Here is a 21,225-nt window from a genome sequence, read left to right as displayed (position 1 = left end):
ACGATCTGAAGTCGCTCGAGTCGAGGTTTACTTTAGTCTCTTACGGACGACATGTACGAATAAATCCGTTTGGATCCTGCTTGTGAAACGAGGCCCGTTCCAGTTTAATCGCTTTACACTGTTGATTCCGTTACCTCGATCTTGTCGGTCTTAGCATCCCCCCAGTAGATTTTCCTCTCCGTGTAGTCGAGCGCTAGGCCGTTGGGCCATCCCAGGGAAGTGTTCACCATCACGACTCGCTCGGTTCCGTCCAGAGTAGCGCGCTCGATCTTAGGGATCTCGCCCCAGTCGGTCCAGTACATGTACCTAGAAAAGAAACGACATCATCAGAGACACAGAGATTCGTGGAGGTACTGACTAGAACTGGAATATGAGAAATTCACTCCGGTCTGAACACACACACACACCATTGGGATTCTACTGAATTGTTATATGACGTGCAATTCAATTACTCTTAGTACAAAAAATCCTTTCAGGTGAATTAAAAGTGACGGAGACAGAAAGAAAAGGAGGTGAGAGAAATGAAGGCGTGCGGCTGAGCACTGTACGGCTACACACATGGATGGATCGCTCTCTATCAAGATTTAGATTTGAAATTTCATACAGAATAAGCCCCAGACACACACACACACACACACACACACACACACACACGTCTGTCCAATACAGCTAACCATCATGACCAGACGTGCAGCCGTGGAGACTGTTGCTCAGCAACAGAGAGAGATGAGAGCCAGAATGAGAGAGAGAGAGAGACAGAGAGAGGGCACCAGTTCATCAATGATGAATGCACTCAGTACACAAAGCACTACAGGTGTAAAGTTGCTCTTGAGTGAAGAGTTGATTCCCTGCACTCAGTAATATAACCTAATGGAAAAGGACTACACGCGTACAGCACGTTCCCGAGCGAAGGTGCGCACGCAGTCGATCGTTATCGACCAGAACATGCTCGTTCTGCGCGAAGGGAAAAAGACCCACCCCGAGACAGGATCCAGGACGATAGCTCTGGGCTCATCCAGGTCCTCGGAAATCAGGATCTTCCTCATGGTACCGTTAAGGCGGGTCACTTCGATGCGATCGGTGCCTGTGTCGGTCCAGTAGAGGTTGCGGGCGATCCAGTCCACGGCGATGCCGTCCGGGTGATTCACTTGCGAGGTGACGAGCAGCTGCGCGTCGCTGCCGTCCAACCGGGAGCGGCGGATCGCGTGCACTTCATCGTCTGTCCAGTAGACGTGGCCGTCTACAGGGTCGTAGTCGATGGCGATGGCGTGCCGGATGTCCTCGGTGTGCAAGACGATGTCGGTGAAGTCCGGCGTGTCCAGCGAGATGCGTCGCAGGTCTGTGCGCCGTGCCAGGAGAAGCAGCCTCGTGGCTCCTGGAAAAAGAGAGTCAGGGGGATGAGTATTAAAAATGCTATTAAACACCGTGTCAAAATTTCTAGGGTTCGGGATTTCTTCTCTGTTTTACCTAGAAACTTTTCGTCTGAAGAGCGAATCACATATTTTTAGGAAGATGCAAAAAGTAAATGTAAGGATTCCAATATAACCGGATACCTAGTGTTCACTGACCTTCACACGCTTACTATACGTGCTTCTTCCCCAAACTGTTCCTATGTTGTAGCGTTACAATTTCCCTTCACTGGAACTGAGAGACTCAAACCTGTTCCGGCACGACAATGCCACCATGCACAAAGCGAGCTCCATGAAGACATGGTGTGTGAAGGTTGGACTGGAAGAACTCGAGTGTCCTCACCTCTTCCGTCACCACGTTAAAAAACCCCGCAAATACCGTGTCACAATACCCAGATCGTGTCGGAGCTCTTGGTTTGCTTAAAGATCCAAAGAGAAACATGGAAAACAGCTCCACAGCCACCCCAGGACGAGCTTAGTGGTTTTATCAGACCTGTGATTTGAAAGCTTTCTGCAGGCTTCAATCTGCACGGACTCCGAATAAAATGGAACTGCGCACAAAGGAAACTCTCGCTCTCGCGGACGGAGCAGGTGACAGTTTCTAGCGTAACGCCTTTGCATTTCTCAGAACAATGTGTCCCAACCCCTTGAGAGGCCCCTAGATGCACGTGACCATCGGCTTGTGATGGCTTTTGACGGCCGGGAAACGGATCTCGTATGATTAAAGGGGCTTGAGGGACAAACAAATGCGAAATGCACTGGGCAGAAAGATGGGATAGGGCAGGACTCAGTGCTCCCTGCTGGCTCAAGGCTGTATGAGTAGGCATGCGAGTCGCACATCTACAAAAATCTGCTTGTCATCCAGTGCAGGAAATTATAATATTATATATATATATATATATATATATAAAAGAGATTAAAAAGGGAGAATAAAGGAGGAAAATGCCCACCGTTATTAGATTGACAAGTGCCTTCAATGAGCCGTGTTGCTATGGCGACTACAGGTCGACTCCACCGTGCACCTCTGCGTTAACCAGGCACAACAGAAGAGGACCGTGTGAGAGACTAACAGCCTCAACCGCAGTAGGAGGATTTAATACTTCAATATTGGATATAAAGACACAGACACTCGGTAGCCATGCGAAAGAAAGAGGAGATGCGGAATTCTAGTTGCTGGGGGGGTGGGGCAACAATTTCGGCCTTTCTCTCACAAAGAAACATCTGTAAATAAGTAGAGTCCATCATTCGTGTCTCTGTACTACTGCAGCTGGGATTCCTCCAAGCGGGAACGCGCTAAATACATTTCCTTTACATATCACGGGGCAGGACAAAATCCTCCGACTTCCAGCACGTTCTTTCGCCACCAGCTTCTCACAGACCAATTTATAGTCCGTGATGCTTTAAGCGTATTTATTGGAATGCGATAGAGCCACATGGGAGTGTGTGTGTGTATGTGTGTGTGTGTGTGTGTGTTTAATACGTGTAGAAGGCGTCTCACCGTCTCGGCAGGTCTTGTTGTCCTCCAGCAGCTGCACGCCGGTGGGACAGGCACACTGGTAGTACGGCTTCACCGGAGAAAGCAGGCACAGGTGCGAACAGCCGCCGTTTTTCACCGAGCACAGACTCGCCACTTCTGTGAGACACAACCGGACACAACGCATTCAATTAATAATCCATAATCCATTATATCCATAATAGCAGGGTACCAACATCTTGGTCTTAAAGCTTTCATCAGTTTTTGACTTATATACATACACACACACACACACACACACATATATATATATATATATATATCCCTAAAAACATATGTGATTCAATTTTAATATTATTGATAGTGGGCTCTGCATTTCTAAGAATTTTAGAGGCATACTTTACAGTGCAGTATACAAAAACACCAAACATGGCTTTCCTAATTAAAACAACTGCTGGAACTAACTCATGTTAAGTTTCCCGACCCATGTTACCTCATGTTTTTCCCCCCCTTCAAACAGAACGTAAATGACTGTCGCGACAAACTCCACAAGTAGGCATCCTGCACTCTCACGGCTGTGAAATCTGAAACGTTAACAGTCCCTAAATTTGGATAAAGCAGCAAGAAACACAGAAATAGGACCGTTTTTAAACTAAACCAGTCCCATAAGCGTTCGGGGCTTACTGTTAAGCGTGTGGACGCGGATCGATCCGCTGAGCCGTTAACATGTTTTGCGTGGGTGTGTATCGCGACATATAATGCTTGCAAAAGCCGAACGAGGGAACGCCGTTTCTCACGAGGTGGTCTGGGTTGAGCGTAAAGCGTTTAATAGAGCTCAGGAAGGGCAACGTCTGAAACGTGTTTCCGACCGGGAAGGACGTAGCACGGCTCCAGGAGCCCGCGTATATCCTCCGCTGCCTCGGATACTCGCTGCACTCGGTCAGCTGCGAGAAAAGTCTTCGCTTTGCTCCTCCATGAGGTACGCCGGGTTTCACAAAATTCCCCAACCAGGAGACGCCGAGGAAAAACTGCCAGACGGCATGACGCGATATGGCTTGTGTGTCGACCAAACGTCGTTTATCTTATACCCGTTTTTATGCCTCGTTTCTAGATCAGTGGCTCCAAAAACTACAAAAAATGTATGAGTTTCACTGCATTGTCTAGCATCAGTGATTTGCACAAAGGAGGTCACTCTGTACACCACATGAGCAAAACCTGTATAAATAAATAAATAAATAAATAAATAAATAAACAAGCTACTAGATAAAGGACCTGTGAATGAAATCAGACAGCATACAGCAGACTGGGCGGGAAGACTGCGAGTACAATCGAGTAAAACAGGCGAGGAACAGCAGCGGGGATTGCTTCAGACATCAGTAAGAATGACCTGATGCAAGCAGAGCTATTCAAAACAGGATCAACGAGCACTGGTACAGAGGGAGAGAAATGCTGTGGATACCAAATACTTTGTGTGTGTGTGTGTGTGTGTGTCTTATTATGAGTCATATACGTAATTATGACCGGTGTACCTATTATTGTTCTATTTTTAAACACAATCTATTTTTTGAGAAATGCTTTTGCTTGTGTAACTGGACATGCGCCGAGATTCGTACGTCTCGGAGCCACCTAATTCCTTGCCAGAGCGTACGCTGTGTGCCAAAAACCAGCTTTGTAGCTTTGCAAGTGTTTGAGAGAAACCTGCTCGTGTAAACATATTTAGTTACAAGCAAATGCAGATGGTTTACAGAGTCCAATCAGACCTCTTGATGAGCAAATATCCAGAACACTGGGCTGCTGTGTTGTCTGACTTCCTGAATAGAGCAGAAACCCAGATTGGCAAGAAGGTAAATTTTGTAAAGCGCAGTAATGGAAAAATCTAGCAACGGATTTCTCATAAGGCGTATGTGGCACCTGGGAACGAACGAATGAACGCACGCACACACACCGAGAGAGAGAGAAAGCGAGTGAGAGAGAGAGAGAGAGAGAGAGAGAGAGAGAAAGCGAGTGAGAGAGAAAGCGAGTGAGAGAGAGAGAGAAAGCGAGTGAGAGAACGCGAGTGAGAGAGAGAGAGAAAGTGAGAGAGAGAAAGAGAGAGAAAGCAAGAGAGAGAGAAAGTGCGAGAGAGAGAAAGCACGAGAGAGAGAAAGCACGAGAGAGAGAGAGAAAGCGCGAGAGAGAGCGAAAGCGTGAGAGAGAGAGAGAGCGCGCGCGCGAGAGAGAGAGAGAGAGAGAGGGGCATCGTTCTGACGAGTGCTATGAGCATGTCCCTGGCTTTTCTCTCAGCCATGAGAAATTCTCGGCATTCGATCCAAACAGGGCCTCCATTGTGCGGCCGTGGCACAGAGAGAGGCATAAAGGTAACTGTGCCATAATCATCTCTGCAGAATTGTATTACCAAAAAGCCACGAGAGCTTTGTGCATTATTTCAAAAGACGTGGCTAAAAGATACCACATGCTACGGTGAGCTCTGGAGGTTGCTTGGTACTACATTACACTCTTTCAAAAAAATAAAATAATAATATATATATATATTTTTTTTTACTGATTGCAGTGTTTAAATTGGATTAAAGTGTTCAGAAAGCCAGTCAAAGTGTAAAGCACTCCACCGAGGGGTGTTAACTGTTTACCCGTGAGCTGTCTCTTTTGGCTGAAGACGTGAATGTCCATGGGCGAGAAGATGTTGGAGTGGATCTCGCGGCGTTCCTCCCCGGTCTGCTTCTGGCACGAGTGGATGGAGTGCGTATTCCAGTCGGTCCAGAACAGCGTGTCTTCGTACAGCGTTAGGGCAAAGGGGTGTGGAAGCGCGCCCTTCACCACCACCTCTCTGAGGGTGACCAAACATCACAGCAGTGAGTGCACAAGCACACATCTCATTCACAATGTAGGACTCGCTGGGTTCGAAGTGAACGGAATTTGGGAAAGATCATACATCATAGGACAGGAGTGTAACCGGGCTTTGATTAAAGGCCATTAGATTACAACTATTTTACCATGAACTAAGCGAAACATGTCAAATGTGGAGAGTACGCTCAGAAAATAGAATGCCATAAGTCTCCACCAACACGTCGATGAAAACCTGAAGTGCATGTCTGATCAAGACTGGACTTTGTTCTAAAAGAAACAGATGTCCAGAAAGCAAAATACCCATGACGATCATTTAACGTCACATGACTTACCTCCCCGTGCCGTCCAGATTGCAGCGATGAATAAAGTTATACTTGGCGTCGGCCCAGTAAAGCTTCTGCTGGCTGTAGTCCAGCGTGAGCCCGTTGGGCCAGTAGATATCGCTGTCGATGATCACGCCTCGATTCGTGCCATCCATACCTGCCCTCTCGATCTTGGGGATCTCCCCCCAGTCTGTCCAGTACATGTACCTAAAGAAAAAAGAAAAAAGGGGGTGGGGGGTGGTTTAGTTAAAAATAAATGACCACTTTGTGTTGCACCTGGCAACCAGCGGCACATCCTGGCCGTGAGGACAGCCTGTTATTATCCTCACCTCTATGATGACCCCACGTCTCATCTGGATGTAACCTACCTCCTGGCCTCACTGCATCTCCTCACCTTTCATGACTGTAATCAGTAGAGCTCTCGTCGTCTTCTTTAGTAACCAACTTGGGCCGTCATCCCGTATACACGACCGACAGCATAGAAATTCGTCAGTCTGACCAACCGACAGAATCATTTAAACTGTTTATTCACCATTTCTTCATTCATTGCTCATTTAAACCCATATGCGGTTCTTCTCCAAACTGCTGTCACAAAGTTGGAAGCACAGAACTAGTCCAGAACCTCTTTGTATACACTGTAGCGTTACAATTTCCCTTCACTGGAACTAAGAGACTCAAACGTGTTCCGGCATGACAACGTCCCTGTACACAAAGCGAGCTCCATGAAGACATGGTGTGTGAAGTTTGGACTGGAAGATCTCGAGTGTCCTACACAGAGCCCTGACCTCAACCCCACTGAACCCCTTTACACCGACTGCACCCCAGACCTGATCTCACGAATACTCTTGTAGCTGAATGATCACAAATCCCCACAGTCACGCTCCAAAATCTAGTGGAAAGCCTTCCCAGAAGAGTGGAGATTATTATAACAGCCAACCCTAGAGGATCTGGAATGGGATGTTCTACAAGCACACATGAGCGACAGATGGCCATACAAGTGTACGTTTGTTCAACTGTAGATGCAGACAAGAGAATAAAACTGTTGCAGTTGTGTAATGCAGCGGCTTTAACGTTACCCGCGTTATAGAGCGTGTAAGAGAGCAGAAGCAGTCTATACCGTGCCACACACTCCTTGCGTAATGGGTTTAAAATAACACAAGCTCAAAACAGTAAAGGTTCAGACGTAAAGTTCGGATCTCGGCTGTGGCTCATCACGTGACACCCGAACAATATCGTGATCTGAACAGTAGAGGGAGCAAAACAGTCCTGACGTAGCTAATAACATCCGCTAAAACAAATATGTACGTGGGTGTGTGTCGTTGCCCGTATGTTAACACTGCACACACGGCCGCTCACACAAACATCAGTCAGTGCGCGCGTGTGTGTGTGTGCGCGTTTCTCAAGGGTAACGCTCGCAGCTCTTACAGAGGAAAATCCTCCGATGATAAATCAACATCATGGCCACAGGGGAACGCTCGACCTTGTACAACGCGGCGTGCCACCACATGCACGGTTGTGGTCATGTGGCCGACAAACACCACGGGGACAAAATATATGATGATGATGATGATGATGGAGGTGACAGGAAAAAGCGTTTTTACAAAGAGATGAGCAACTGGATGTTCGCTAAACATGGCCCGAGTTTTATCATCGTTTTATCATACAGTGTGTAGGATTATTTATTTATTTTTATTATTGTTGATCGAGTCAGGGAAAGAATAAAAAAAAAATACTATTAATAACAGGATGTTCCTGAGATCCTGTGAGTCGTCCTGACAACCTGGATGGCGTTTCGGATGTTTCTCGCTACGCAGGTGTTACTTCTGATGCTGTGGTCTGATGCTGTGAGATTACAACACGGAAAAACCTTTCACACCCTTCAAAAAGGTGCAATGCTCGATTTTATTTATTTATTACTTGTACGAATAACCTGGAAGATATGTAGAACTTCATTAAAAATAACAACTACAATGGGTTAAGTCATGGTCTTAACAAAACGTCTCGGAGAAAACCTGTTTGGAAAACTGACTTCCGGTCTGGAATACTCGTTTGAGATTGGACGCGCCTCCCGTCAGCCGCTTAAGCGGAGCGGCTTCGTGAACATGGGTGGAAATAGGGGAGAGGGTTAGGGACGGACCCTGCGTACGAATATCACTACTTCTCCAAAACGAGCAGGATGTCCGAATTCTCATCATTCGTAAAACAGCAGGTGAGGAGAAATCCCCGGATGACTCCGAGATTCTGCAGGAGGGAACCAATGGACGCTGCGCCGTCCCATAAGGCGACGAGACTGGCTCGGAACGGCGGTCAGAATCCAAAACGGCGGAAGGCAGTGCGTCGGCGCTTTTGAAGCTGTAGGTCACGTGACGATGCCAACACGGCGGATGTAGCAGGTCCGGATTGTATTCGTGCTACACGCATGTACCGATCAGTACGTACTGGATCAGCTGTAGGTACGATCTCGCCTAATGCGCCTTCGACCAAAGCTGAAAGGTGACTAGTTCATTCTGTGGGTTACACGCGGTTCACGATCGCACAGAATAAGCATCAGGAAAGGTCAGTGATGCAGAAACGCTGGTGCTTGATCAGGGGAGCTAATCAGCTGATGGTAGATAAAAAGACAAGCTCTTGTCAAAAGGTCGTCGCTCTTTCTTCCGGCGCGCGGTCACTGATGTGCACAACCGTGTTCACAACCTGCATCACAACACATCCCGCAGCAAGCGTTTTGCTTGGATTTCCTCTTTTCTAAGGCGCGTCGGATTAAAGCGTCTGCTAAAGGAACGAACGTAAACACTGTTGGCGGCGGCAAATTTCTACCAGAGAGGATGGAACTCCAGAATCCTCGCGTATGCCCACGAGGAGGAGGAAAACACTTCATCGAGCGTGTCTGCTCTAGCTGGCTGGCACGAAGCCACGGGATCCGTACTACGCATGCATAGTGAGGACAGTAGACTGTTCCTGAGCAACCGGGAGTTGTAAACAAACCGACACACGGCAGCGAGAAGGTTATTAAGAGTTCAAACATTCTTGGTTACGCCATCGTCACCTCCCTACAAACATTCCCGTGCATTATAAACAACTCGCAGGACAAATCCTCCTGGACGGTCGACAGCTGCTGTGGGCTGAGCGTCGAGACAGAGCTCTGAGGACTCACGGCAAGATCGGCGCACGTTAAAACATTTAAACACAAAGAGTTGTGTTCAAGCTGTTGGGCGGTTCATACTGGACACACGCCTAACGCTGGAATTCACTCAGCAGCACATCTATTCAAACTGCCGCAGATCTCAGGGGAGTCGAACTAACGACACGAGATATTCACACGTTAACCCGCTTCAGCGGATAATGATATTGTCCTGCGGGTGTTTCAGACGTCTCGCTATACTTTTTACCGTACAACCGCAAAAACGTCCGATATAAACGTATTATAAGGCTCAGATCACACCTGCTTTTTATTAAAACATCAGTCTGGAGTGATCCAAGCAAACATCTGTTCACACCTGGCGTTCTCGACATGCCTCGCAGTGACCACTCCAGGCAGGAAGGGTCGGCGCTCACGTTTATTACGTCGGTCTCCAGCTGCGTTTGATTTTCAGGCAGAAACGCACACGAATCCTGCCTCGTGTACCCGTCCGGTGTGTTTCAAAAGTTTTGATCACGTGGTCTGTTAATAAAACTCAAGAAAGGAACCAGAGACGAGACGATCTAAGAGACTGCGAGAAGCAGCTGCGGTCGCAGGCGCGAGAACCCGAAGAATGCTATGGGCGTGTACAAGAAGGGCAGACTTCTAGGAAAGAATTGCGCTTGGGGCATTATCGCACGCAACGTCTCACACCTGAGGTGAGGTTCGCTAATATTGACTGTTGTTCTACAAACACACACGTTTAAGTCGGTCCGTTTAAAGCTGTCTGTTCAGGCTAAGGCAACGATGCGGTCGATTGGGCGGCCCTGTCGTCGCTGTCCGGGACGTTTTGAGATGTTTTGCGTTCATGCTACAAACGTTCTCTGGTCTAAAGACTTGCTGTTAACGACGTGCACACGAGATGTACGTATGGTGTCCTCAGAAACGGACGTGGCGTGTCCACGTGGTGCAATGCCAGGCTGCAATAACGTGGACTATTTTACATGTAAAACGTTCTAAAAACTTCCGCATAAGAACGATGTAAATTGGGACGGAGGGCGCGTCTCGTTATCCACCACATTGTTAAATCCCCGGCTCTCGGCCCCCCGCTGAACGCAGCGGACGCAGAGAGAGGTGAGAGTGCAGCGGGAAAGCGGCACCTCGTGCTCGCGGGACAGTACTGGAGACATTTGGAAAGTTGCTAAGGTTTGTCCAACAACAAAAAAAAAAAAAAAAAAAAAAAAAAAAAATCGCTAGATTTGTCGCTACGTGATTGTTTTGTTTTTTTGTGTGCAAAGAAAAAGTCGCTAAAGGGGTCTGAAGTCACGAAGTTGGCAACACTGGTCTGCACTGACAGCTAGATAAAAGGCAGCTACGCTCCGCCTCTCCCCACCAAAAAGAAAATACAGAGGGAGAGGGAACGTGGGGTTTTTCCATTCATGCACAGTATACTACAAAAGAAATAAAATACACTACGTACACAAATGATGCCTTGTTTTCTCGAAAACAACCTGCTCCCCCCTCGATTCCCCCCCCCCAGTTGAGAACCACTGTGCTAGTTGATCCACCAAATGAAAGTTTCAGCCACAGAAGAATAAGAATGGGAGTGTCTATGGCCAATCAATGGCTCATTAATATGAATGTGTACTTGATGTTTATTCGAGAGGGGGGAAGGGGTGTGTGTGTGTGTGTGTGTGTGTGTGTGCGCATGGGCCGTCAAACGTATCGGCCTTTATACGTTAACGTGGACGGATCAACTAGAGGGCGAAAAGAAAAATGACAAACTACACGATACCCAAAATGCCTTCTACTTCAAAAAGAACGGAGAAGTGGCGGAAGCATTTGAATAATGCTCTGAGCAACCGGGAGTCGTGAACGAACGGACAAAAAGCCACGGAGAGGTTATCAAGAGTTCAAATATGCTCGGTTGCGCCGGGTTCACCTCCCTAAACACAAACCCACTGAAAACATCATAAACACTAACAGGACGGATCCTTCTGGACGGTCGGCAGCTGCCGTGGGCTGAGCCGGGACAGAGCTCTGAGGATTCACGGCAAGTGGAAGACCAGGAAACATTCAAATATTTACTTTTTTGCACAACCAAAAGACAAGCGTTGGGTTCAAGCTGTCGGTGAGATAAGATACTTCACATCATATGAACTACCCCTAACACTTCCGCTAGCTAAAGAACATGACCAACATGATGCTCCCACTAGACTTTCCTCTGACCCACGTGAAGGACGTTAGACGGCATGCGACCCGTCGCTTCGTTCGGAGCGTTGCTGCAAATCTCATAAGTCGACGTGCATCGGGATGAACGAGAAGCAACTCGTACGAGACGCGCGTTGTATTCGGGACCGAAAGCGCTAAGCGGCCCTGTTGAAAGTAGCCCGATGATGCCGCTGGTGTAACAGATGTTTCCGTCTTGCGGGAAGTTTGCATCAGCTAGCCTAAATATTGGAGAATATCAGGAAGCTACTATAAATGCGTAAGGAGCACCTCTACACCTTTAGCCGGGTGAAGAATGAAAAGAGGTGTTGGAGTCTCGATGTATTTTGTCAAGCATTCCACGATGCATTTTACCCAAACCTGACAGGACAGAGCACGCCCACTGTTTAAAAACGCCACTGCGTCACTGCACTGAACACAAGCAGCCCGTGACGGATATAATAAATATAAGAAATACTTCCCGATATCACAGCACAGCACCTGGTCCGCTCACACAACAGACACAAATCACGCAATCTTGTTTGTTATACAAATGTGAATGTAGCTATGTACTTGCGCATGGAGTTATGGTAATTGTGTGTTTGTGTGTGTGTGTGTGTGTGTGTGTGTGTGTGTGTGTTCAAGTGAGAGTGGGAAAGAGCCACAGTGTGTATGAGTAAGTAAACGCAGGGGGCCAAGCTGCAGGCCAGCTCCTCCAGAAGAGGATCAAACGGGTGGTACACGTGTGAGCCAGACACCCGCTGAGAGCCATTAACACACACGCGCACACGCACACGCACACACACACACACACACACACACACACACACACACACACACACAGAGGCCTCCCAGACACTCCTCTTTCACAGTACTGCAATGGCGTGTTTGCGCTCTTTCGCTCTTCCTCTCCTTCTCCCACTCACTTTATGGACTGTGTTTGTGTGTGTGTGTGTGTTTGTGTGTGTGTGTGTGTGTGTGTGTGTGTGGGGAGCCACTGGAAGTCGGCCGTATAGAAGATAAAATAAATAAGGCTTTGGGTAAAGACGAAAGCTGATGTAGAGGGAAAGTGGTGTTTGGGGTTTTTATAAGCAAGTAGGTAAGTAAGTAAGAACGTAGGTAATTCAGTAGTTAGGTAAGTAAGTAAGTACGTAGGTAAGTAAGTTAGTAAGTAGTAAGGTAAGTAAGTAGGTTAGTATGCTAGTAACTACATAGTTAGGTAAGTAAGTAGGTAGTTAGGTAAGTAAGTAGGTTAGTATGTTAGTAAGTAAGTAGGTAGTTAGGTAAGTAAGTAAGTAGGTTAGTATGTTAGTAAGTAGGTATATTAGTATGCTAGTAAGTAAGTAGGTAGGTAAGTAAGTAAGTAGGTTAGTAAGTAGGTATATTAGTATGCTAGTAAGTAAGTAGGTAGGTAAGTAAGTAGGTAGATAAGTAGGTTAGTATGCTAGTAAGTAAGTAGGTAGTTAGGTAAGTAAGTAAGTAGGTTAGTATGTTAGTAAGTAAGTAGGTAGTTAGGTAAGTAAGTAAGTAGGTTAGTATGTTAGTAAGTAGATATATTAGTATGGTAGTAAGTAAGTAGGTAGGTAAGTAAGTAGGTAGATAAGTAAGTAGGTAGATAAGTAAGTAGGTAGATAAGTAAGTAGGTAGATAAGTAAGTAGGTTAGTATGGTAGTAAGTAAGTAGGTAGGTAAGTAAGTAGGTAGGTAAGTAAGTAGGTAGATAAGTAAGTAAATATGTAAGTAAGTAGGTTAGTATGGTAGTAAGTACGTAGGTAGATAAGTAGGTAAGTAAGTAAATATGTAAGTAAGCAGGTTAGTATGGTAGTAAGTAAGTAGGTTAGTATGGTAGTAAGTACGTAGGTAGATAAGTAGGTAAGTAAGTAAATATGTAAGTAAGCAGGTTAGTATGGTAGTAAGTAAGTAGGTAGGTAAGTAAGTAGGTAGATAAGTAAGTAAATATGTAAGTAAGTAGGTTAGTATGGTAGTAAGTACGTAGGTAGATAAGTAGGTAAGTAAGTAAATATGTAAGTAAGCAGGTTAGTATGGTAGTAAGCAGGTTAGTATGGTACTAAGTAGGTAAGTAAGTAAATATATAAGTAAGTAGGTAGGTAGATAAGTAGGTAAGTAAGTAAGTAGGTTAGTATGGTAGTAAGTAGGTAAGTAAGTAAATATGTAAGTAAGTAGGTTAGTATGGTAGTAAGTAGGTAAGTAAGTAAATATGTAAGTAGGTAGGTAGATAAGTAGGTAAGTAAGTAAGTAGGTTAGTATGGTAGTAAGTAGGTAAGTAAGTAAATATGTAAGTAAGTAGGTTAGTATGGTAGTAAGTAGGTAAGTAAGTAAATATGTAAGTAAGTAGGTAGGTTAATAAGTAAGTGGGTAGGTTAATAAGTAAGTGGGTAGGTATGAGGTCCTGGTAAAGAAACACTGAAATGGTAGTGGGATAATGAAAGCTGTTAACAGTCATGCCACCCTGCAGGCTGGAGGAACGACGGCAACACCACCCGCTTTGAATTAAAAACGTACTTGAGACGTGATTTTTGAAACAGAGTGTTTACATGAACACAAGAAACTGTGGTCTGTTATCAGATTCTTCCAGCAGTTGTGTAAACAGTGCACTATTACACTGCACTATCAGATTTCTTAACACTTAGACTCTAGCCCAAGAGTCACGTTATTAACGTACAGCACCAACCGGAGACCTTTCCCTCTTCTACGTCAGCACACGGATCAACCAGAGGAACAAGTTCGCAGCTAGACACTCGCCTCGGATACAATTACCGACGGCCTGAAGCAGGGGGCGTGGCCAGGAAAAACGTAACGCACGTCACATCGTTACGTAATCATATCAAGACCGGAAGCAGACTACGAGTCCGCTTCGACAGCTAGCATAAACATGTAGGTTGTTTCTTTAATTACTCATTCTCAAGGTCAGGAATGTAAATAAACACACGTCGGTAGCTGTAACTAAGCTCGGCATAAAATGTAAATAACGTTATATAAACTAGGCGTGAACGTGTCCTGTTATATAAAGCGTTGAACAGCAGCGGAGATACTCATTCCATTCTTGTACAGTCTGATAAACCGCGCGCGGTGTCTCTTTCTGAATTCCAACCTCCGCACGTGTTTTGCAAGCGAAGCCTTGTTACTGGCGTCCGCATGGGATACAAAATAGGACAAGGAAAGCAAACGAGCGCATTACGAAATACAGCGCAATTCATTTTTCTCGCTCGTAAAGCTGCAGACACGACGTTTTCGCCACAGACACTTAAAGCGTCCAACGTGATAGACGATCTATTCCCAAAACCACCGCCGATCATCCCGTCGGGTTTCGTTCTCTTCTTTACTCGTTACGAGCGGCATAATTCATGGCGCGCAGATGCTCTACGTGACAGATACAAAAGAAAAAATATGCAGTTAAACTGACAGCGTCTCTACCACAGACTGCACTTTACTGAATAACTTATCGAAGGTAGTAAAGACGGTCTTAGATGATTCCGATACATCCAGTCATACTCGTCCTGCCACATTTCTCCCTGATGAAATAAAAACTATTGCTGCGTAACGACGATTAAGATGCCAGATTACTGTGGCTAAACAAACAGAAATGACTCTGCATCGGTAGTTTATTACGTTAGCTCCTCATGGTGATTTCCTTCCATCCGCAGCACTGTTGAGACAGTGGAAAGGAACGTGGACGGCTAATCTACGATAACGCTAACTGGTACAGTCACCCAGGCGGACCGCAGATAATGCTTTCATCGCGTGAAACGTAAACCCAGTGTAACGTAGTCACGGCCTAGTTTAAAAAGTGCTGGTCAGGGTGTCCCAAGTGTCCATACATAGGGGGAAACGAACACTTTTGAGCAAAAGGTCTCACGGAAATTCTCATATTTGTTTAATATAAACTATACTCTTCGACAAAAGAAGAACGTATCGAAATGGTTCTCGTGGTTGGATCGGGAAGCTGCCGCTAAATCGCGATGGACTTGGACAGGAAACGTGGCAAACAACACACACACGAGACGGTCGCCAAACTTCTTAACAAACTCAAAAAGACTGGACGTGACGCGGACCGACCGAGAAGAAGTGAACGTCCATGAACATCCGCTGACGAAGGCACGGCCGACGTGGTGCTGGCGAACATCATCCCCCCTGCGTACGGACATTTTGGGACACCCCATAATAATAACACCCTTACACGAGTTAGTCATTCGGACGAGCTTTACTTGATGTATTCGTTTGTGCTAGCAGGAGCAGCAGTAGTAGTTACTTTACTATAAATGAACCCATATTGTTGAGCGACTCGTGTAAAAGAAATCAGCGAGTCCCCGAGCTCACAGAAGTGCTCGTTAACGGGTTCATTTCTAGAGAAGGGGACTGGAGTGGAGCAGAATCATTACGGAGCGTAACGACTGATGATCGTTTTACACTTGACACCGCTCGCAGTGCTTTCTCCTCCCGGTTGAAGTGCACAACGCGGCCTCGTCTTGAACTCGGCGTAAGCGCTGCGAGCGCGTCAGACGAGCTAGATGCTGCGCGGACAGGCCGACAGGTCGCAGATTAAAAGAAGGGAAGGACAAAAAAAAAAAAAAAAAAAAAACACCTACAGACGCCGCCAGGATGTTTCGCGATCCGAGCTGAGACAAATAGCGAAGCGGATTAGAGCACGATAGGGGAAGAGCCCGACTGAAAGAACGGCACCGATCTGCAATGAACAACAGCTGGCAGAGCAACAATGGAGCTTTGTGAGGAACACGCAAACAATAAAACTGGTATTCTGGAAAACAAAACCAGGAGGATTGAGGATTTGCAATGTCACGAATGAATAAATAAATAAATAAATAAATAAATAAATAAAGCGGATCCCATTCAAGGGGACTTAAAAGCCAGAAGATGCAGTGTGTGTGTGCGTGTGTGTGTAACTGAGCGTTGTACAATGTCTTTGTTTGCCATGTGAGGAACATTTAAAACACCACCACCAGCAGATTTCATGAAACGAGCCACAAACACCTGATCTTACACTGCGCCATTTCTTATTCCGTTCAAACGCTCGTGCTCTAGGCGGCCATGTTGGACTGATGTCACTCGCTGAACTCGTCGGTTGACGGCGTCGTCCTGAGTTGGAACCCCGGGTCGAGGGGGCGTTTTCTTTCTGGCCCTTTGCCCCCGAGTCGTAACTCGGACGCCACGGCCTTTGGCGGTACTCAGGAGTATTAAACCGTGACGTCGGTTCATCTTCGAGTCACAGGCTTGTTTACACTGCACACGCTCCTCAACCCACACTACTGAGACAACGCCACAAATCAAGCCTTGAAAACGTACCGTCTTACGAGGCTTCCGAGGGCAGGTAGTGCTGGGAGGTTTACCGGTGGGGCGACGAATGAGATGGTGGTTTCCGAACTTCTCAAGGCTGGTTTTTTTAATTTTACCGTTCCCCTTTCGCTTTGTTTTCCTAAATGCCATATATATGAGACATACTGGCGACCCCCCAAGTGTAGCTCGTCCTAATTTTGGGGAAAAAAAAATGTTTACTAAACCTTCCAGAGAAAACACCACGCCTCATTTACGATCTGAGCCCGGCACAGGGTCGGGGGAGGGTGAGAGATGAAGGGGAGGGGGCGGAGAGAGAGAGAGAGAAAAAGAAGAGAGATGAGGGTGAGAGATAAAAGAAAAGAGAGCAGGGAGATAAAGGGGGAGGGGCAGAGACACTAATGCTGCGTTCGTGGTAGCTCGCAGGTGACGATAATTTACAAGTTGTAATCTACGTCTTTCCCCGCCGTGGGACGCTCGACACGCAAAGTGGGAAAGAATTCCACGGACCACTTTCACAAAAGCAGGCCTCGGTTTGCCGTCGGAGCACGTAACGCTCATAAAACCCTAGCAGACTTTTACAGTTACAGCTCCGAGTGGCTGCTGGTTCCGTTCTACAGTAAACTCGGGATTCCTACTCAGGATCTCAGGATGTGCAAGTAACGCAAGTGGCAGCGTTTCCTCACTTCTGCTTTTGTGGAATTCGTTGTTTTATCGTTTGGTCCTCTATTTTTAGTCGCATTAAATTAAAAAGGTGATCGTCCGCGTCAGACTTTCACCGAAACTACTGTTTTGCTGGCGGCTCGTCAGCAAACCCGTGTGATCACGATATCATCTCGTGTGTATCATAGCAGTATCGTGATCTGTAAATGAACTGGATTCATTCCAAGTGATGAAGCCATGTGCATATGTCAGGACGGAACATGTGGTGCTCGTAAAAGGTTTCCGAGAGCTGGATACAGGGCTTTACCTCGCTCTCAAAAAAAAATAAAAAAAAAATTAAAAAAAAGAAGCATAATCCAATTTGTTCAGGCACAGATCCAGTACTACCGAGACTGGAGCCAAACGGCAACACAGAGGCCTAACAGACCATTTAATCAGCTGAAATAACTTTATAAAAAAAAAAAAAACCAGAGAGAAAAAAGAAAAACAATCTGAAGAGACATCCCAAATTAGTGGCTTTCTGACCAATGAGCCGTCAGGAAAGCGATAGAGTGGTTAAAATCCTGCGGGATTTTAGTCGGAGCTGGGAATGACGTGGGTTTTCGACCTCTGTGCGTTCGAGCTACCAAGTAGGAATAAAAACGTGGTCCGTGGAAGAGGTGCTCCTGCGCTTACTACAGACGTGTTGATTTGACGTCACGTGCTGAGCTCTGGGTTGGGGAGGCCGCATTTTCTCTGTGGGTTGGTTTTTGTTTTCGAGTCAGAAGTTTAGGCGCAGGTTTGAACGGAAGGCCGCGTTAGCACCGCTCGCAGTAACTTCAATACAGCAGTGTCTGGATACAGCACAAACACGGGAAGGTTAGGCAATGCTGCTGGATCCTCCGTCACTGGGTTTCCCAAGAAACGAAAGTTACAAACTCACTGCATGGTGTCGAAATAAACAGCTAACGCTAACCCCAAGCAGTCAGCTAACAGAGGGTATGCACCGACGTCACTTTCCCGCCGGACCACGCCCCCCTCGGCTGGACTGAGGGCTAGACATCCAGCAAAACGGCTGGTTTTAATAAGGGACGCCGCGTAAACGCTAGTATAACTAACGATTATCAGCTTAAATTAAAATCAGTTGGACTCGACAGTGACCCTTACAACTTGCCTAAGGACCTGCGCTCATTGGTCATTGGCGTGTGGCGAGAAATCGGTTTTCCCCACATTTATCTGCGCCCGATTTCAACACCAGGGAAATACACTGAAGCTATACAAAAGCCTTGACGCCTGGTCCTACTTCGAGCCAGGATTTGTTGGAGAAATTAGGAGTTACAAGAACACCATTCTGGTGGTATGTGGGCAGGTATATACAAATATGATTATTTTATTATATCGATATTTATCTGGGAACCCGTACGCTAGCTAGTCCTAGTTCGTTTGTTTGTCGCCAACACTGCTCCCACGTACTTACGTTATATATATATATGTGTGTTTGTGAAGGTAAAACACAGCCAGAGAATGAATGAGTACTTGTTATTCATCAATGGAAACAGACAGCGTTTAAAAAGAAACGTGTAGTAAATTATTCATCATTGAACAATATGAACACCACACGCCAAAAGAACGTACGCTGCTCCACTTAGTAAAAAAAGGACCGAGTGGGTTTTTTTGGCACTTTGTAAAACAATGGCACTGAATTATTGTTGAATCTGTTAGCGCTCAGTCTTACTGCCACTCAGTGGGCGTGACTGCGGCGAGTTCCGCCTACCTTCACGTCACGTCCATACCCTCTATCATCCGCAGTGAACGAGGAGACTTCTCGTCACTCATCATCTTTTCAGAAGTGGGTGAATAAAATGAAATGTTTACCAGTTTCGTGAGCTTTATGTGAACGGACTCTAGATCCTGTCCGACATCTCTACCCTGGCTTTTACGACACCAGCACTTCCCTGTTTGATCCGTGCGGTCACTCGGGTTTATTTTTAAAACCAAGTTTTTCGCTTCCTCGTTCGTGTTTAAAAAGAGAATTCTCTGGAATTCTCCCCGAAGTACGTTAAAAGAAACCTCCTCCACCAGACGTGGGGATTCTCATATAACGCAAATTCGTGTTCATTCAAACAGTTTGCTTTTTTTTTAATTAATATAAATCGACTTGCCAGAAAACTGGCCCTGCCTGAAATATTTATACCGCTCGGGCTGTTCGGATCAACCTGCCGCACACCGCGCCGGTCGCTACGCGACATCAAGCAATCGTCTCGAGCACAACACAACGCCTACGGTTATTAAGATTCGTACCGAACACTGCGGTCCCGGCCGTGAGAATTACGTGGCTGTTTTCGATCTGAAACAAACCGCTCAGAGAACGGCCCGTGTAATGGTGTGCGCCTTTGTTTGACGTGTTCCCTTTCACGCAGGCACAAACACCACGGCTTCAGATTTAAAGCAAACTAATGAATAGATTAATGGCGGAAAAGGCCTTTCATCTGCATCCGCGCAAATTTAAATGCAAATGCGCCCCTCGCTTTGGAGAAGGGAAAATGAGAGGAAAGTGAAGGGGTGGACACACACACACACACACACACACACACACACAAGTTCGATGATGTAATAGGGTCTATGATTTTATCAATGGATGTCGTCCAGCTCTCATCTTCCATTTGTTCGAGAGGATCAAGTTCCAGCGAACGTGAAGCCTATTCGTGTTTTCACGTAGAGGTGGGAGACGCGACTGTCTCGGAACCTAGGGAACGATTAAAACGTCTCCTGTTTGTCCGTGTGACGCGACGTTAAAGGGGCGATATTACACCGATGTGATGTGTAGCACGTGATAGCAAAAAAAAAGCCGTGGCTATAGACAAAATGTATCAATTGGCTGAGATTGTGAAAACGGACTTGCGTTCCTGAAGCTTGTTTGGAATTGGATGTGCATCGAGATCCTGGGGGCGGAGCTTCGTGAACAAGGACGGGACCTTACCATTAGAGGGGCGGGGGGATTACCCTAATCTTACCCAACACCGCTTTAAACACAGTTTGTCAGTGATGTGAATTTTTTTTTTAATTAAAAATAAATACAAATATTAATGTAAACAATTTTTAAAAACACGCTCAGATGTGGCATCCTAAGCGGTTCGATGAACGAGTTGGGATGAGAAAATAAATAAATGAATAAATCAACACTGCTTAGGGAGCGGAGGGATTTTACACAACTGACACACCACAGACAAATACGCAAGGCAAGATGGGCATGTAGAGGAAACATGACGAATCTGTTTAACCACCAAAAAAAATCAGCACCGGAAAATCTAGATAAGACACGAAGCGCACGCGAACAAGCGCCGCAGTCAGATGCAGCACTGAATAAACAAATGCGTTTGGAAAGAAAAAAAAAAAAAAGGCCCACAGGTAACCGCTGGATAGACGGACATCAGGACATCGCTCATGCCGGGGTCGAGTATATTATACACGTCAACGAGGGTTTTGGGTGACTTTCAAAAATAGCTGAGCGGCAGACATTTTTCTAACGCCGCTGAAAAACTAAAGCGTGAAACACAAAACTCTCCTTTTACAAACGTTCAACAGAAATGGAAAACCAACTCGGCTGACGCACTCCGTATTTAAACACTTCCCATTTCCTGCACTTTTAAATACCGAAGACATCAGCAGGGGAATAAATAAATGTAAAAAATAAATAAATAAATAAAAAATCACGACATGGCACTTCCTGTGTGTTTTCAGCCCTTATTTCCTGGTCAGGGTCGAGCTGGATCCGGAGAACACAAGGTGACGTTCTTGCAAGAAAAAAACGTCTCCAATGTGGGTTTTCTTTACGATAAAGCTGCCAGATATATACACGTTGACACGGGCAGCGTGACGCTAAAGTGGAAATGGACGA

The 21,225-nt window shown here is 46.1% G+C and overlaps 1 protein-coding gene and 1 long non-coding RNA gene across 4 annotated transcripts in view; one reads left to right on the top strand and one right to left on the bottom strand.

Moving 5' to 3' along the window:
* The window catches only part of lrp6 (low density lipoprotein receptor-related protein 6), a 45,823-nt gene that overhangs the window by 16,220 nt on the left and 8,378 nt on the right, over positions 1-21,225 (bottom strand). For all 3 annotated transcript variants that reach the window (XM_053650638.1, XM_053650637.1, XM_053650639.1), the window contains exons 3-7: positions 6,060-6,257; positions 5,511-5,707; positions 2,908-3,042; positions 979-1,375; positions 135-306 (exon numbers count right to left, since the gene is read on the bottom strand). In XM_053650638.1, the coding sequence (XP_053506613.1) occupies positions 135-306; positions 979-1,375; positions 2,908-3,042; positions 5,511-5,707; positions 6,060-6,257 (1,099 nt within the window). The remainder of the gene's footprint in view (positions 1-134; positions 307-978; positions 1,376-2,907; positions 3,043-5,510; positions 5,708-6,059; positions 6,258-21,225) is intronic.
* Positions 12,002-13,857, top strand: LOC128623551 (uncharacterized). The gene is made up of 3 exons (XR_008388600.1): positions 12,002-13,495; positions 13,532-13,559; positions 13,604-13,857. It is a non-coding gene; the product is annotated as an uncharacterized LOC128623551 (long non-coding RNA).

The sequence above is a fragment of the Ictalurus furcatus genome, chromosome 19, assembly GCF_023375685.1.
Source record: "Ictalurus furcatus strain D&B chromosome 19, Billie_1.0, whole genome shotgun sequence".
NCBI lineage: Eukaryota > Metazoa > Chordata > Actinopteri > Siluriformes > Ictaluridae > Ictalurus > Ictalurus furcatus.
The sequence above is the reverse complement of the archived record's forward strand: the minus strand, read 5'-3'. Positions and strand labels throughout refer to the sequence as shown.